Here is a 19063-nt window from a genome sequence, read left to right as displayed (position 1 = left end):
TTTCTCCAGGATAGTTTTAATGCCTTTAAGGAAAAACACTAGTTTTTAACTTGCATGGGGATGAGTTGGGGTGAGAGGTGGAGGGTGGGGGTGGAGTTAGGATATCGTTCCTACCACATCGAGATATAAGTAGTAATATGACAAGGGATCCAGGAATTCAAGAATAAAGAACAGTGTGGAGAATTCAATGTCATCTCCAAGCCACAGTGAAGCCTTCAGATAAAATATCCAAATTTAATTCTATGAATTCAGTTATAACATAGGAGCATAACACAAATTCCTATTACATTATAGTAATGATGGAATAGTACTATGCTGTAAGAAATGATGAGCTGGTTGATTTTAGAAAAACATGGAAAGACTTGCATGGAATAACGAACAGAACCAAGAGAACATTGTATATGGCAACAGCAATATTGTTCAAAGAACAACTTAGGGGCAGCTAGGTGGCATAATGGATTGAGCACCAGCTCTGGAGTCAGAAGGACCTGAGTTCAAATCTGGCCTCTGGCACTTGATAACTTACTAGCTGTGTGACCCTGGGCAAGTCACTTAACCCCAACTGCCTCGCAAAAAAAAAAAAACCAAAAACAAAGAACGACTTAGGATGAGTAAGTTATTTTGAGTATTATAAATACTCAAATGAACTACAAAGGACCTATGAAGGAAGATGCTATCCACCTTCAGAGAAAGAACTAATAAATGGAAGTATTTACAGTATGTTTTACATATATATACATATCTGTGTCTACGGGTGACCTTCTCTAGTGTGGAGTGGGAGGGGAAAAAAAAAGCACATAGCAGAGAACAAAAGAAAGTTCACAAGGAAGCACAGAAAAACCGGGTAGCTTTAAAAATGATGTGTAATATTTGTTACATAGTTTTTAAAAAAAGAGTAAACTGAAATGGAGATTCATGGTTTCATGCTGAATCCTCATTTTGTGTGGTGCTGTGTACATGAAATTTTTTTTTAAATTTGGTCTTTTTATATTTAAGTTCAAAATGAATATTTTTTAAAAGGAATGCAAAGGATACCATCAGCTCTGTTATCAGTGTTAATGAAGTTAGGCAGTGCCATAGATAGATCATCCTGCAATCATTTATACTTCATTTTAAAATATAGGATATGAATATCTTGGCAGAAGATTGATTTTCCTCAATATTTTGTGGAGGCCAACTTGGCTGATGCTGTTTGTGCAATGGTGGGAAATGTAGGCAGGAAGCATTCTGGGGAGCAGGGGCAAAGAATCTCACTCAGAGTGAAAAATATTTCATAGGAAATCTATAATCCAGGCTCCTAAGAGCTGGGCGTGTCTGCATGTGGTGGTGAAGCACCAAAAAGAATTTCATGAATAGTGAATAACCTTAAAGAAACTTAAGGAGAGGAGGAGAGCCTGCTGTGATGCTGGCTATGGTAATTTTTAGTTTCAAGGGCTCTCAAGGCAAAGGAATATTTGCAAAAAGAACTCCAAACTTTTACAGCTCTTTACAGAGCAAAGAAGCTGGCCTTGCCAATCTTGTGTGATACAAATTTGCACACAAACATTTCCTGACATGAAAACCTATCTACATACTTGCCAATAATTTATATAGCCTCCGGACTACTGACAATAATGGAATTAGAAGCCCCGTCAGCTACAGAGAAAATCCACACAGATGGCCGGGGAGCCATGTCAGGTGTCTGGCCTCTGACTGGGTGTAATTTTTAGAAACTCGAGCAGAAAGAATCCTATCCTATGCCATTTTTCTAATGATGTAGCATTTCAAGGCCATCTACAAATATTAATGTCTCAAGTAGAAACAGGAACCACTTTAGTGTATGTGATTTCTTATAGTGGTCAAATAATGAGACATAATGGAGTGCTCTCATCTTCCGAACAGTATAAAACTTGCTCTTCCTATTAGTTGCCTGGTGAGTTATTTCCAGACTAATGTTTATTCATTAGTATTTTTCTGTCTACCCAATGATTAAGAGAAATATCTGAAACCTTGGAAACATTACAAGAATGGTTGTTGTTTTTCCGAGTTTCTTGGTCTTTACCTGATATTGGACTACAGACCAATTTAAAACAATTCATTTTAATTGGAGGGTGAGGTGGGGATTGCTACTGAGCTTAGGCAACCCAGATGATCTTTAGAGAATGGTTTATTTTTCTGCTCAAAAAAGTTTATAGTGAAAGTCATCAGATAATGATATCTGACATTTATTGAAGTTTGCAACATTAATATGTTTTTTCATTTGAATTTCACAATAACCCTCTGAGACAGGTATGACAGGAATGATCACCCTCCATTTTACAGATAAGGACACTGAGACTCAGGTTAGGTGATTTGACTAAAGTCACATAGCTAGCAAATGTCAGAGATGGGATTTGAACCCAGGTCTTCTTGTGGTAAAGTCTGCCTGCCTTTAGTCTAGCCCAAATCTATCCCAGAAAAGTAGGTATCAGGGAACCCAGTCCCTATTGCCTAGTTCCTACAGGCTAGATACTGATTCCGTCAAACTCCAGTTCCTACAGAGGTAATCCAGAGTCTTGATTCACTACCAAATGAGATAATATTTGTAAAGTGCTTCGTACATAGTAAGAGCTATAAAAAGCTTGTTGTTGTCATCCCCTTCCCCACAGTCATTGGTGGGGTACATGACTCTTCACACACTTGAATGAGCAGAGAATCATTAAGTACAATCTTTTTGGTAAAATGACGGAACACTGGGCCTTACCATCTTCTTTGCCATTGCTCCTGAAGGGCCATCAGGCCTTACCATCTGCCCTGCTGATGTGCCCTCTTGTTCCTCTTTGCCATCTGACCTGCTGCTGTGTAGCCATCCTTAATTTGAATACGAGTCCTTTGAGAAAAGGACTTTGCTTTTCTTTGCCTTGCTTTTCTATTTCTATTCTCTGAAGGTAGAACTTAATAAATGCTTTCCATTACATTTGGTCATACCCCTCAATGTTCCATCTTACTCTAGCCTTACTCCATGATTTCTTTTTAAAACAATATTTTCTTGACGACTTTGGTCTTCATTTCTATTCCTCTACCTCAGCTTGAGCCCTCCTTTGTGACAAAACAAAACAAAGCAATAAAGCAAAAATAGTGACTACCTGTGACAATGTATACAACATTCTTTAATGTCTCCCATCTCTTTGCCATGAAGGGAGGGTTATATCTTTTCTCTGGGACTTTAATTGGTTTTTACCATTACTCAAAATTTTATTTTCTTTCAGTGATCTTTTCATTTATGTTGTTGTGGACATTGTGTATTTTGTTCTCTTGGATCTATGTATTTTGATTTGCATCAGTTCATATAAATCTTCCAATGTTTCTCATAGTCATTATTTTTAACAAGCAACAATATTCTATCACTTCACATATCTTAGTTTTTCAGCCACTTCCTGATCAGTTATGCCCATACTTTGTTTCCAGTTCTTTGCTCTCACAAAGATTAATGGTGTGAATATTTTCGTATGCATCAGATCATTGTTTCTGTCTTTGGTTTCCTTGAGATATGTGCCAAGTAGTAGAGTAGCTGGGTTAAAGGGAAAGGTTAGTGATTTTTTTCTTGCATAATTCCAAATTGATATCCAAAATAGCTGGCTCATTCTGTACTTCCACCAACCCTGAGTCAGTGTATTTACTGTTACTGTATTTAACCTATGACCCAGTGATATTACTATTTGGCATATATCCCATAGAGATTAAAGACAGAAAGGAAAAATCCACATGTACAAAAATATTAGTAATGAGACTTTTTGCAGTAGAAAAGACCTAGAAACAAAATAGGTAGTCATAAATTGACCAATGGCTGAGTAAATTACAGTATATGATTGTAATGAAATGATGAATACAACAGATTCAGAGAATCATGGGAAGACTTCATGAACTAAATGCAAAATAAAATGAGAACAAGTTTCATGATTACTTCAAGAAAAATTTTAGAATTTTAATCAAAGCAGTGTCAAGAGTAACTTCAAAAGCCTGATGATGAAACTTGCCTCCCACTTCTTGGAAGAGAGAGAATAGACTACAGGTAAAAAAATGAGATTTGCATTTTCAGACATGGTCAATGTGTCAATTTGTTTTACAGAGCTATACATATTTGTCATGAGGGAGAGTATCCTATAGCAGGGGGTTTAGGGAGTTGTAACAGATATGAAAAAAGAACATCAATAAACATGCCACAGATAGGGGAAGAAGTCGTACCAAAACAAAGGTGTGCAGCTAATAGCCCCAACTCCTACTCCCGCTAATGAGTGAAATTCTCAGAATGTGGTTACTCTATCTCTCTCAGGACCCTAGGGTTAACCTTGAAGCAGTGGGGAAAGGGGTATGTTCTCATGATGGTATTCTTCCTGCCAAGATTTTCAGTAAGTATCAATTAGTCAGTCAGATAATTAGCATTTAGCCAGGGGTATCTAATAAAATGGTATAGTAAGGATAGTTGTTACAAAACATCACCCCAATTCCATGATACATTGTCTTACGAGTACATAGAGCATCTAGGAAAAAGTGAGCTCAAGTTTAGAAAGCACTTGTGACAAAGGGCTGATTTATCCCTGGAGTATCCATTTTTGGAAGTCTTCAAGGTGATACCATTAGGTATGGTGTAGTTTTTCTCTGGGAAGTTAGGTGGTGCAGTGGATAGGGTGCCCAGCCTGGATTCGGGAGATTCTTCTTCCTGAGTTCAAATCTGGCTCCAGATACTTACTAGCTATGTGACCCTGGGTAAGTCACTTAACTTTGTTTCTCTCAGTTCCTCATCTATAAAATGAGCTAGAGAAAGAAATGGAAAACTATTTTAGTATCTTTGCCAAGAGAACTCCAAATGGGGTCACAAAGAGTCAGACATGACTGAACAATAAACAGAAAATCAAATTTTTTTTCACTGTTGGGCTCTTTATGGACCTTGAATCTGACTTTCCAGTCTCCTTGGCTCTTAACAACATACATTGTTGTCATTTTAACTTCATTTATTTTCATTGAGGGAAAGCTTTTTCAATTTTAGGTCATTGAAATTGTTCATTTAATCTTTTATTGTTATCTCTATCCTTTGCTTTGATAAGAATTCTTCCCCTATCCATGTTAATAAAGGTAAGACCTTCTCCTCTTTTATCCTTTTGATGATATAATGATTTTTTGTATTTAGACTATGTATCCATTTGGAGTTTGTGGAATATGGTATAAGATGATGTTCTCAACCTAATTTCTGATTTCTACCAGATAGTTTACCAGGTTTCCTTTAAGTTTTTGTCCAACAGGGAATCCTTATCTCAGTACTTTTTTTATACTTAGGTTATTGAACACAATGTTATTGTGTTAGTTTATTTTTGAGTTTTGTTTATCTAATTTGTTCTAATGATCTTTTAAAAAATTTTATAATTGGTACCAAATAGTTTTGATGGCAATAACTTTGTAGTATAGTTTGGAATTTAGTGTCGTACTCAACTACTTTCATTCATACTTCTAAAAGTTATTTCCCTTGAGACTTTTGTTCCTTCAGAGATGAATTCTGTCATTATTTTGCTTAGTTCTGTCAAGTATCCCTTTGTTGATTTGACTGGTGTAACATTGTCTAAAACTTAATTTAGGGAAAAGTATCATTTTTAATGTCTTGAATCAATCATGAACATTATATGTCTCTAATTATTAAATTCTCCTTTTATGTAAAAAGGTATTTTGTTGTTGTAATTATATAAATCAAATGTGCATTGTTAGATTAATTCCCAAGATGTTTTTTGCATTTTGTAGTTATTTTGAATAGAATTTCTATAATTTATTTCATTTTTTATAATACTGCATAGAAATGCTGATGATTTTAAAGTTTTATTTTGTATATTGAGCTCCAAATTTTTCTCCTTCCCTCCCATCCCTCCCTTTGCCTATGTAAAATGATATAGGTTATACATGTGCTATCATGTAAAACATTTCCGTATTAGTCACAGTTGTGAAAGAAGAAATAGATCAAAAGGAAAAAAAAAACATGAAAAAAAATAAAGTAAGTGAAAAAAAATCATGCTTCGATCTACATTCAGAGTCCATCAGTTCTTTATCTGGATGTAGACAGCATTTTCCTTTGTGAGTCCTATGTACTTGTCTTGGATCATTGTGTTGCCAAGACGAGCTAAGTCATTCATAATCGATCATCATACAATGTTGCTGATACTGTGTACAATGTTTTCTTGGTTCTGCTCATTTTACTTTGCATCAGTTCATACAAGTCTTTCCAGGTTTTTCTGAAATCTGCCTGTTCATCATTTCTTATTGCACAATAGTATTCCATTCCATTCACATACCACAGCTTGTTCAGCCATTCCCCAATTGATGAACATATCCTCAATTTCCAGTATTTTGCCACCACAAAAAGTGCTGCTGTAAATATTTTTTGCACATATAGGTCCTTTTCCCTTTTTTATGATTTCTTTGGGATGCAGATCTAGTAGTGGTATTGTTGAATCAAAGGGTACGCACAGTTTGGTTACCCTTTGGGCATAGTTCCAAATAGCTCTCCAGAATGGTTGGATCAGTTCACAACTCCACCAACAGTGCATTAATGTCCCACTTTTCTGCACATCCTCTCCAACATTTATCATTTCCCTTTTTTTTGTCATATTAGCTAATCTGATAGATGTGAAGTGGTACCTCAGAGTTGTTTTAATTTTCATTTCCCTAATCAAAGTAATTTTTGATTTCTTCATCTGAAAACTGCCTGTTCATGTCCTTTGACTGTTTATCAATTGGGGAATGGCTTGTATTCTCATAAATTTGACTCAGTTCTCTATATATTTGAGAAATGAGGCCTCTATCAGAGACATTTGCTGTAAAGATTGTTTCCTAGCTTTCTGCTTTCCTTCTAATCTATTTGCATTGGTTCTGTTTGTGCAAAAGCTTTATAATTTGATGTAATCAAAGTTATCTATTTTATATTTTGTAATGCTCTTTATCTCTTGTTTGGTCATGAACCTGTAACTCACTTAACTTCTCCTTTAAGAATATGGATGCTATACCACTTAGTGCATATATGTTTAGTATTGACATTACTTTCTTGTCTATGGTACCTTTTAGCATGATATAGTTTCCTTCCTGGTCTCTTTTAATTAGGTCTGTTTTTGCTTTTGTTTTGTCTGAGCTCAGGATTGCTACTCCTGCTTTTTTTTTTTAACTGCAGCAGAAGCATGATATATTCTGCTCCAGCCTCTTACCTTTACTCTTTGTGTGTGTCTCTCTGCTTCAAGTGTGTTTCTTATAAACAACATATTGTAGGATTTTGGCTTTTAATCCACTCTGCTATCTGCTTCTGTTTTTTGGGAGAGTTCATTCCATTTACATTTATAGTCATGATTACTAACTGTGTATTTCCCTCTGTCCTATTTTTACTCCTCTTTGTTTTCTCTCTCCTTTCACCTTTTCCTTCTCTTTTGCTTGTGTCTATCGCCTCCCCCAGTCTACCTTCTTCTGTCAGTCCTCCTCCCCCTCCTCCACTGTTACCTAATCTCATTCCCTCCTACTTTCTTGTTGGGTAAGATACATTTCTATATTCAACTAATTGTATATATTATTCCCTCTTTGAGCCAATATTGATGACAGTAAGGTTCAAGTGATGCCCATCGCCTACCCTCCCATCTTTCCCACCACTACAATAGATTTTTCACACCTCTTCATGTGAAATAATTTACCCCATTCTACCTCTCCCTTCTTTCTGCACCCAGTGTACTCCTCTTTCTCATCCCTCAATTTTTTTTTAGTGTCATTTCCTCAAATTTACATTATACCCATAGCCTTTGTCTTTGTATATTCCTTCTAGCTTTACTATTAATGGTACAATTCCCATGTAGGGATCTAAACAGTTCATCTCCATTGAATTCCTTATGTTTTCTTTTCTCTTTTTACCTGTTTAGGCTCCTCTGGGGTCTTGACATTAGAGATCAAATTATTTTTTTCAGTTCTGGTCTTCTCCTTATGAAAGCTTGAAATCCTTCTATTCATTGAATGATCATTTTTTCCCTTGAAGTAGTATGCTTAATTTCACTGGATAGGTGATTCTTGATTATAGTCCTAGCTCCTTTGCCTTCCAGAATATCATGTTCCCTTACCTCCAAACCTTTAATGTTGCAACTGCTAAGTCCTGTGTAATTCTGATTGAGGATCCCCGATATTTGAATTGTTTCTTTCTGGCCACTTGCAGTATTTTTCCTTTCACCTGATAGTTCTGTAATTTGACTATAATATTCCTTGGAGTTTCTATTTTGGGATCTCTTTCCTGAAGTGATTGGTGGATTCTTTCAATGCCTATTTTGCCCTATGGTTCCAGGACATCAATTTTCCTTGATAATTTCTCAAAAGACGCCATCCAGCTCCTCCTTTTGTCTATGGCTTTCAGGATTCTGACATTGTCTCTCCTGGATCTATTTTCCAAGTCGGTTGTTATTCCCATGAGTTATTTTACATGTTCTTCTATTTTTACATTCTTCTGAATTTGTTTGATTGATTCTTGATGTCTCATAGAATCATTAGCTTCCACTTGCCCAATTCAGACTTTTAAGGTGTCATTTTCCTCAGTTAGCTTTTGTACTTCCTTTTCCATTTGGCCAATTCTACTTTTTAAGCAGTTGTTTTCTTTTTCCAAGCTGCTGACTCTTTTTTCATAATTCTCTTGCATCACGCTCATTTCTTTTCCCAATTTTTCTTCTACTTCTCTTCTATGATTTTTAAGCTCCTTTTTGAGCTCTTCCAAGAGTTCTTTATGGGCTTGAGACCACTTCCCATTTTTCTTTGGGAGTTTACCCATAGGTGTTTTGACATTGTTGTCCTCTTCTGAGTTTGTGTCTTGGTTTTCCCTGTCACCATAATAACTTTCTATGGGCAGATTCTTTTTTTTTTGTTTTTTGCTTATCTTTTTTGGACTTTTTTTTTTCTTTTAAATTTGACTTCTGCTTCCAGGATGGAAGGGGCACTGTCTCAGGCTTCTTGTGCCAGAGGCTGTTTACCTGGTCCTGCACTGATGTTGCCCTGAGGGCCATGGGGGACCCTCATGCCTGGTGCTGCACTGAGGGGAGAGGGTGGGGAGTGGTTAGTGCTGCTGCAGGCTATAGGGGTCTGTCAGCTTACCTGGTGCTGAGCTGGGGTCCTAGTGCTGGTGTCTGGCTTGTGCTGAGGCCCAGTGGGGTGTTTCTGCATTTCCCTGGGGCTACACTGAAGCAACTGTAGTGGTCAGGCTGCTAGAGGCTACCTGTTTGCCCAGGGTTATGTTGAAGCACATGGAGGTCTGGCAGCTTGGGACTATGGTGAAGCACAATGTGGTTATCAGATCTGGAGTCTGCCTGTTCCCCAGGCTATGCTTGGGCACATGGGGTGTGTGCTGGCATTGGCATTTGCCTGCTCCACTGCACTGGGGCTCAGGAGCTCCAGCCCTGCTGCTGGATTTTGGGGATGTTTCCTGTCCTGGACTGTGTTCCCCTTTTACCCAAGTGAGACAGACCTTTTTTTCTGATCTTCTAAGTTTTTTGAGCTAAAAGATTGCTTCCCCCAGTCTTTGCTGGTTCTGCTGTTCCAGGATTTGTTTTGGGGGTACTATTTTATAGTTGTTTGGAGATGAATATGGGAGAGTTATGGCGATTTACTGCTTACTCTGACATCTTGGCTCCCAGAAGTCTTAAATATGTGCTTTTGATCATATTAAAGATTGGTACCTGACATGGCCGCTGCAGTGGTGACATGAGACCAGCTCAATACTCTTAACCCGGAGGCACATTGATGAGGCGGGAGACAGCAAGATGGCAAAAGCTCCGTTTATTAAGTGCTAGTAGCTTTCTTTTATATCCTTAGTAACACCTGATCAAAGCATGATCTCCATGTGATAGCCAATCACCAAGTCTGCTAGACACCTGCAGCCCTCGTGTCAGGGGTATGAGTAGGACTTTTCTCCCAATGAGAGGAGAGCCGAGCCAACTGTGGAAGCTGCGTGTCAGCAAAGGACAGGTCTTGTGAGACTTCCTTGTTTTTCCCACGCAACAGGTTGTGGCCCTCAGCTTCTGCTGAGAGAAGCTAGAACTCCCATGAGAAAATTACCCTAACAGGTACCTTCATGATTCAACTTTTTTTAGGGTGTTTAATAAATGAATATTACATTTTATCAAAGTCTGTTTCTGCATCTATTAAAATAATCGTGTAGTTTCTATTGTATCTGTTGTTTTTATGATTAATTGTGCTAATTATTTTCAAAATTTTAAACCATCTTTGCATCCCTGTTGTATATCCCATTTGGTCATATTGAAATGTCTTCTGGGTATATTTTTCCCCTTCCCTCAGTTTTCTCTTGACAGCAGAATTAGGAACTTTAAAGAGCTCTGTAGAATTAATTGGAGAAAGAGGTGGGGATGCTGTTGGGGGATAAGGCCTTCTTCCCTTTTTCCTGTCCTATTTGAGTTGGGACCTGTACATGACTTTACCTACCCCTGTTCTGAATACATCGGCCTCACAAATCAAATTGTCTTGAAAAGACTATTAGATGAACTTAAGCCTCAGGTTTTAAAAATGTATCTTTCAATTAATATGACTATGCATTACTTATTTATACAAGATGACCTTTTGTCTTAGTGCTGTTTTAAGCTATTAAATCTTAAAACAACTGTAAGACTTTTGGGACACCCTTTATATAAACTCTTTGTACTCAGCTTTTAACAAGGGAGTAGAAAGATAGGTGTGTGGTTTGGCGGGTCCATTAATCTTAAAGGAATAGTGAGATCTATGTGTTTTTTAAAAACTCAAAGTATCTGCTGATTTTCTTCACTTTAGCAGATGAGCAGATAAAATGGTGGTTATGTATGATTTTTTCCATGGGTTTGGAAGATTGAGCTTATTCCTGTCTCTGGCTTTTTAATTTTTTTTTGAATTAGATTTTCTGTCTTGCCTTTTTGATTATGTTTATTGCTCTACGTCTTAGTATTACAAAAGGTCAAAATTTCTGGGGAATTCCTACACATTTGCATTTGGTTTCAGCCTGAATTTCCTGATATCACTTGGGGAAGATGTAATAGGCCTGAGCACTCTTTTTAAGTCTTCCCCTCTCTCCTCCCCATTAGCTGCACTATTTCACCTAGGCAAGAACACTCATCTAAATGGAGCACCTGGTGGAGGTGTTATTCCTCAAGCAGCAGAGAGTCCTCCTGAGTAGACACAGGGCTGCAAGCCAGAGAAGCAGGTGTCCTTACTGTGTAACCTTGAGTCTGGCTTTTTACTTCTCTTCCTCTGTTTCCTTGTTAGTGAGATGGAGGTAAAATCCATCCTTGTAGACAGGCTCCTTGGAAGGGAATAATCTATAAATGATTACAAAAGGAACTCTGTTGTAAATTCTGGATGATAATGCTGATGAGTATGTTTTCACTGCAACATTGCAATGGTAAAGAGGAAGAATCTTCCTTATCATCAGTGCTTTGTCTTCATTTGGGAACACCCCATCACTGAACTATAAAATATATTGATGGGCTTGACTGAAGGCTATAATCCAAATCTCTCAACCCTTTTGTGCCCATGTGTTCCTTGAATTATATCTATTTCCCATCAGCTCTTCTTTGATACTAGGGTCTGGGAATAAAAATCTTACTCATATTATTTTTCTTTCCATATCTCAGCACAATAAACCTGAAGATGCTGGACCAGAGAAGTTCTGAGTCTGGCCATATCATCCTTTTTTTTTTTTTTTGGTCTTTTAGTGGAAGGGATGTTCAAGGCCCACTAATCCATTAAGTGCCCATAGGGTGTCGTGGAGGTAAAATAAATGGTGGTGTCCTTGTTTTATAGATTGCAGCCATTTACTATTTTGTTGTGGGTGATGTTCTTGAGGAATCCAAGCAGCTTCTCCTTCATTCGGTAACTGAGAGCTCACATCCAATCCATACAGTGTCCTTCAATGCCCGAGGAGAAGACACCATCACTTTCTTAAAGGAACTGAGCACTTCAACCAGGGGCAGGTAGGGGGAAAATATTCATCTGAGCAAAAGAGAAATGACCTGTGTACTTCTGAGTGGTGAGAGTATGTCTGGGATTTCTTATATTACATATTTCCTGAGTAGCAGCATGACATAGTAGAGGACTGACTTTATAGTAAAAAATTCTGTTGGATCCAAAAAAAGAAACCCAATCCCATTTATGAATCACCTACTATGTGTAAAACACTGTGCTGTATGGTGGGTATACAAAGAAAAAATAAACAAAAATTATCTGTGAACCCTATAAGTCACTAGGTTAGGCCTGTGATCTGATAGGGCAAGCTTAAATACCCAGGGTCATAGTAATTCTAGCCTTTGAAAGTGAACTTATGAAATACACAAACGGCTATACTCCTAGTTAAAGAGGAAAAACTCTCCAGCAGTGAGCTAGAGGGTTGGGAGTTCAAGCCATGAATAAGGAAAGGTTATACATGGTGTCCTGAGCTATCCCTTGCCCTCATATGATGAAAAAGGGACACAAAGAAAAGCAAAGGAGAGAGTCAACTGTTGGTTTGTTGTTTTGTTTTGTTTTTGAGAAATAAGGTGATCTCAGTCAGATGCAATCTTTAACAGAATAAAAGTTGTACATAGAAAACGGTTCCAATTACACCCAACTGAAGAAAGTCAGGGGAAAGATATCTGGGTTGGTGTTTTTTTTTTTGTTTGTTTGTTTGTTTGGTTTTTTTTGGTGTATGGTGTTTGTTTCAGTGCTCCAGCTGCCTGAGTGAGTACCCTAGATTATAACCAGTGTGTGTGTGTTTGTGTGTGTGTGTGTGTGTGTGTGTGTGTGTGTGTAGGGTGGTGACCATGAAGATTATAAATATCCACATGGGAGTGTTTAGATCTTCTCTGGCTCATAGGGAAGCATGAATAAATATGTCTAGTCCTCTGTCTCCTCTTCTCTAGGAGAGAATGGGATTCTGCCCAGGAGAGTAAGCAGAAGATTGGTGCCTTAGGCTGACCACTCTGCTGTCTTCCAAGAAATAATACCAGACCAGAATTATATCTTATCTGCCCTGTTCCCCCCCTCCCCGAAATATTGTTAGTTTAGGAGAAATAATTATGAGGCTAAAGCTGAGCTTCTGCTCACTATCCTTTAATGGGGAAAGAGTGCCCCAAACTCCATTTATATCTGAGACTTGGCGCCCTTTCAACCAAATGGCAGTTCCACAAAGACGCTATGTAGCAAATAGTAAATAAACCCCTTTAAACACCTTTATATTCCTATGAAAAGAACATGCTAGCTTTAATTTGGTTTAATGTTAAGCACACTTCTGCTTTTCTAGATTTCATGCATTTGCTGCAAGAGTAGAGCCTATGGGAATTCACGAGTCTCCCTCAGGGGACCGAAACATTTCTTTTTCTTCAAATTTAAGGAAACTGAAAGGAAGAGTACCTCCAGGTATTTAGAACCCAAAGCTGTTTTATGTCACTAAGAGCTTTAGATAAAAATGACTCACATTTAATTACTTTAATTTATTTTTCAATTTTAATTTAATGAAAATAGTAATTACTCACAAAAATAACACAAATAATTAAGATGTACAAAAAAATAAAGCATGGCGTAGTGGTCATTCTTTTGTTTTTTTTTAAGGCAGTTTGGGTTAAGTGACTTGCCCAGGGTCACACAGCTAGTAAGTGTCAAGTGTTTCGTCTGAGGCTGGATTTGAACTCAGGTCTTCCTGACTTTAGGGCCCGGGCTCTATCCACTGCGCTGCCTAGCTGCCCCTATAGTGGTCATTCTGATACATACCAGTTGTATGACCATGGGCAACTTTTCAGTGCCCTGGAAAGTTACACCAACGCTATTACTTCTGGTGAGTTGCTGATCTGTATTCATGGAGGGAATTTTTGCCTTAGAAGTTCTCTATGCTGATGAAACCATAGGACACAAGACACATAAAATGTTTACAAAAGGGGAGCTAGATGATGCAGTAGAGAGGGTGTTGGGCCTGGAATCATGAAGACCTGAGTTCAAATATGACCTAAGACACTTACAAGCTGTGTGATCCTGGGCAAGTCACTTAACTTCTCTTTGCCTCAATTTCCTCAACTACAAAAAACAATAGCACCTACATCCAGGATTGTCTTGAGGATCAAATGAGATAATATTTGTCAAGTGCTTAGTATAGTGTCTGGCAACATAGTAATAAATACTTAATTCCTTCCTTTCTTTTCTTACAACTGTGGGTGCCAAGCAGTATAAATATTATTGCTGTTTATACAGGTGGGAAAGCTGATGCTCAGAGAGATTGTGACTTTTCCAAAGTCATAGAGTAGTATGAGGTCCAGGGTTCAAACCCAAGTCACTTTTGATGGCAAGGCCAAAACACAAAGCATTTGACCCTGCTGCCTATAGTGATTTTCATTTACCTTTGACAAGAGACCAGGCATATCTTCCTAGCCAGGAACTGTGTGTACCTACTGTAAGCTTGTGTGGCACGAAGAGTCAGCACTGACTAATATGAAATAGCCATCATGCATTTGTCAACTTTATGAATAGATTGTTGTCCAGGGCAAGTAACCAGTTATATAAAAGTTCCAAGAGTACTATAATTTAGTGGAGTGAGTCACAGGATTTGTTCTTGAGCTATTAATGGCTCATATTCATATGATCTACCAACAATAATAGTAGTAATAATGATGATATATAGCTTTCTCTGTAATGTTGACATATTACAGTCCTGATAAGATATGATTGGTGGTGGTCAGAGACTTCTACTACTCATCCAGCCACCATTACCTTTGTCACAGGCATTATTTCTTTTCACATGAAGTATGAGCATGAAGGTGGAAGATGGCATTCCACCCTGAAGAGTTGTAGCAAGTGAAACATTACTGATGATAGTAGCCTACCTTCTTATTTTGAGGAGGTTATAAGGGAATAGGTGTGTTGCACATAGATGCAAAATAAATGAGACAAACTGTAAGAGAGGAAACAACATAAGAGAGGAAACTGTAAAGTCACTCATTAAACTATCAAGTTAGGGTAGGAATCATTTTGCTTATAAAAATTATCTAACACCAAAGATGAAACTTATAGGATATTATTGGACTATGGACTGGAAGGGACCTCAAAGGTCATCTAGTTAACAGGTTCTTAATCTGGGGTCTCTAAACTTGTTTTTTTTTTTAACATTTTGATAAGTATATTTTAATATAACTGATTTCCTTTCTTATCCTATGTAGTTTATTTTGTACATTTAAGAACAGTATTCTGAGAAAAGGTACACAGACTTCACCTGACTGCCAAAAGGGTTCATGACAAAAAAAAAGGATAAAAATCCTTGATCTTGTCCAGCCCTCTCATTTTACTGAATAGAAAACTGAGACCCAGAGAGTAGGAGTGACTTGGCCATGGTTAAACAAGTTATAAATAGTATGGCAGATACTGAATAAAATAGAGCATTCAGAAAGAGGGAAAACTGTTAGATCTCTTTGAGCACCTAGTAAAGCTAGAAATTTTAGCTACTTCTCTCTCCCCAGAATAAATTGTAGTGAAGTCCCCCTTATTTTTTTAAGTTGCACAATATATTCCTAGCCACTGCATAATATAGTGGGCTATCTAAGAATATATTTAACTGTGAATAAATTGCCATACACATTCATTTCAAAAAAGGTTCTTTTTTAATGATATTTCTTTAAAAAGTTGTTTTTGTATTCCTTCCTTTCCTTTCCTCTCCTCTTCTCTCCTCTCTCTTTCTTTCTCTCTATTTCTTTCTTTCTCTCTTTCTTTCTCTCTTTCTTTCTCTCTCTCTTTCTCTCTCTCTTTCTCTCTCTCTTTCTCTCTTTTTCCTTTCTTTCCTTCTTTCTCTTTCACTCATTAAAAAAAATTTTTCTTTTTGAGTTCCAAATTCCCTCTTTCTCTCCGGTCTATTTTCGACCAATTGAGAAGGCAAGCAATATGTTAACCATTATACATGTGAAGTCATGCAAAACATATTTTCATATTAGACATGTTTTAATGGTATTTATGAAGGGGTAGAAGTTTTTTTTTTGAATTGGAAGATTTCTTTAAAGGAGTCAGCCCAGTGAGATTAAAAGCAACAAGGCTTTTATTATGGGTGGAGAAGGTTAGAAATCTAACCAAAGCTGCATAAGGAATGAGGGTGTAGGACAGGAGTGGGGAACCTGCAGCCTGGAGGCCACATGTGGCCCTCTAGGTCCTCAAGTGGGGCCCTTTGACTGAATCCAAACTTCACAGAACAAATCCTTTTATTAAGGGGATTTTATTAAGGGGATTACTAAGGAGATTTGTTCTATAAAGTTTAGGTTCAGGGAAAGGGCCCCACTTGAGGACCTAGAGGGCCACATGTGGCCTTGAGGTAGCAGGTTCCCCATCCTGGTTGTACATGAAAGGGATTCAGGACAAATGCTATATCCAGATCTCGGGATAGCGGGAGATCACTATGCCCAGGTGGCAGTCACAGGAGGGCACAAGCTCTATAAACAAGCATCTTGGTCAATGGAGGGGTATTGATTGTAAGGCTTAAGGATGTGATGAATTTTAAGCCATAGCAGGAGGAAGTAGGGGTGGGATGGGGTTGGATGGTGGTGGATAATCTTGAGAGATGCTGGACTCTAGATCTGGCACCTAGTCTCTCCCCACTCCTATTTTAGGATGGGGATGCCTGTGCCTTTTCTCTCATACAACAAAGCAGCTCAGTGAAGCCATTTGTAGATGGGGGAGACAGGATAGGACTCACTCAAGTGATTGTTTTCCTGCCTCTGATATCACAGAGACGAAGGTGCCAATTTTGTGGTTTAAAAAAAAAAGTATGTAGTGAGAGTTCCCAAAAATAGGGAGTTGGAGAGAAGCATCCTATCCTATATTGAGCCTTAGGGCACTCAAAGAGTTCCCTTAAGTCAGAGGTTTTTTTTGGTGAGGCAATGAGGTTAAGTGACTTGCCCAGGGTCCCACAGCTAGTAAGTATCACGTGTCTGAGGCTGGATTTGAACTCAGGTCCTCCTGACTCCAAGGCTGGTGCTCTATCCACTGCGCCACCCAGCTGCCCCCAGAGATTTTTTTTTTTGAGTAGTACATAGGAAGCAAAAGTGATTGGGGAGGGGATCTGGACCCTTTTAAGAAATAGTGGTATTAGTCCTGCAATGGAGATGAAGTAATAATCTGGAGGAGGGTAACTGACTGAGAGAGGTCAGCTGCAGATACAAGAACATTGTGTTCACTTTGATGGATTCAGATTCCTGTAGCCACAAGGCAGAGATAACAGAGACAAAGAGCTCAGGAAAACAAGCCAAGTGAGGCTTTGACTAGGAGATGTTAAGTCAATCTACTGGGAAGGGAATGTGGTACTAATTGGGGGCGTAGGTGTTAGGGAAAGGAGGAGAAGATGTTAATTTAACCAACAGTTCAATTAACAAATATTCTTAGTGCTGCTAAATTAGGAGATGGACATACAAAGATGAATAACAACACAGTCCCTGTTCTCAGAGAGATTGCAGTCTAGTAAGAAGATGATATATGCAGACAAGCCACTACAATACAAGTTAGAAAATTAGTAGATGCATACCAGAGACCAAAATAGCTTGAGAATTTCGAAGAGGACCCAATCTCTCGGGGTCGGGGCCAATCTAAGAAAGCTTCGTGGAAGAAGTGTCATCTTTCTGGATTACCAGCCAAACTGGAGTAAACTTTTTTAAAATTTTTACATTAGTCATGTTGTAAGGAAGAATTAGAACCAATAGGAGGAACCACAAGAAAGAGGAAACGAAACAAAACAGAAGAAAAAAATAGCAAATAGTTTGCTTCCATCTGCATTCAAACTCCATAGTTCTTTCTCTGGATATGGATAGTGTTTTCCATCATGAGACTCTTGGAGATGCCTTAGATCCTTGCATTGCTGAGAAGGGCTAAGTCTACCAAAGTTAGTCATCACACAATGTGGCTGTTACTGTGTACAGTGCTCTCCTGGTTCTGCTCACTTCACTCAGCATCCATCCATACAAGTCTTTCCAGGTTTTTCTGAAGTCTGCTTGCTCATCATTTCTTATAGCACAATAGTATTCCATTACATTCATATACCACAGCTTGTTCAGGCATTCCCCAATTGATGTGTATCCTCTCAATTTCCAATTCTTTGGCACCACAAAAAGAGCTGCTATAAATATTTTTGTACACATGGGTTCTTTTCCCATTTTTATGATCTCTTTGGAATACAGCCCTAGAAGTGCTATTGCTGGGTCAAAGGGTATGCACATTTTTTATAGCCCTTTGGGCATAGTTCCAAATTGCTCTCCAAAATGGTTGGATCATTTCACAACTCCACCAACAATGCATTAGTGTTCCAATTTTCCTACATCTTCTCCAACATTTATCATTTACCTGTTTTGTCATGTTGGCCCATCTGATCATTGTGATGTGGTCCCTCAGAGTCATTTTGATTTGCATTTCTCTAATCAACAGTGATTTAGAGCATTTTTTTTTCATATGACTATAGATAGTTTTAATTTCTTCATCTGAGAACTGCCTATTCATATCCTGTAGTAAACTTTTTACAGCTAGGAATAGATCATAGGGTAGCTTGTGTAGGCAGAGCCAGACGAAGTCATTTATACACCTGAGCAAAGTCTGACAACCAAAGGTGACCCTTGCTGGAGCTTCTGAATCAGTGGTTGTCTATAATCTACCCTTGGGAACTGGTTTTTGTATATGCAAAGATAGAAGATTAAGAGATAAGATAAAGTTAGATTAAAAGAAGATTAATTACTTAGGATTTATACTCCTAACTAGCTTCCAGAAGGATTTGATGTAGCTTAAAACTAAATGCAAAATTTAGGGCAATGAAGGATGAAAAAAGGTGGGGGGAAATAGAGTTCTTGCCTTGGGGTTCTGTGAACTTTTTTAAAAAATATTTTGATAACTATTTCAATATAATTGGTTTCTTTTGTAATCTTAATGATTTTATTTTATGCATTTAAAAATAGTATTCTGAGAAGGCTTCAACAAATGCCAATGAGACCCTAAAAATGTTAAGAACCTCTGATCTAGGTGAAACAGACAGCATGGCTATTACCAGGTATATGAGATGATCTAATTATTCCAGGTGGGCACTGAATTT

At 38.0% G+C, this 19063-nt stretch overlaps 1 protein-coding gene across 1 annotated transcript in view; it reads left to right on the top strand.

Annotated features, from left to right (window-relative positions):
• Positions 1–19063, top strand: part of VWA3B (von Willebrand factor A domain containing 3B) — a 202179-nt gene that overhangs the window by 25042 nt on the left and 158074 nt on the right. Inside the window, exons 6-7 of the mRNA XM_027856651.1 lie at positions 11797–11966; positions 13271–13386. Coding sequence (XP_027712452.1) covers positions 11797–11966; positions 13271–13386 — 286 coding nt within the window. The remainder of the gene's footprint in view (positions 1–11796; positions 11967–13270; positions 13387–19063) is intronic.

This window comes from Vombatus ursinus, unplaced genomic scaffold (assembly GCF_900497805.2).
Source record: "Vombatus ursinus unplaced genomic scaffold, bare-nosed wombat genome assembly UNPS02011591.1, whole genome shotgun sequence".
In the NCBI taxonomy this organism is placed as follows: Eukaryota; Metazoa; Chordata; class Mammalia; order Diprotodontia; family Vombatidae; genus Vombatus; species Vombatus ursinus.
Note: the sequence above shows the minus strand (reverse complement) of the source record. Positions and strands in the feature narration are given on the sequence as shown.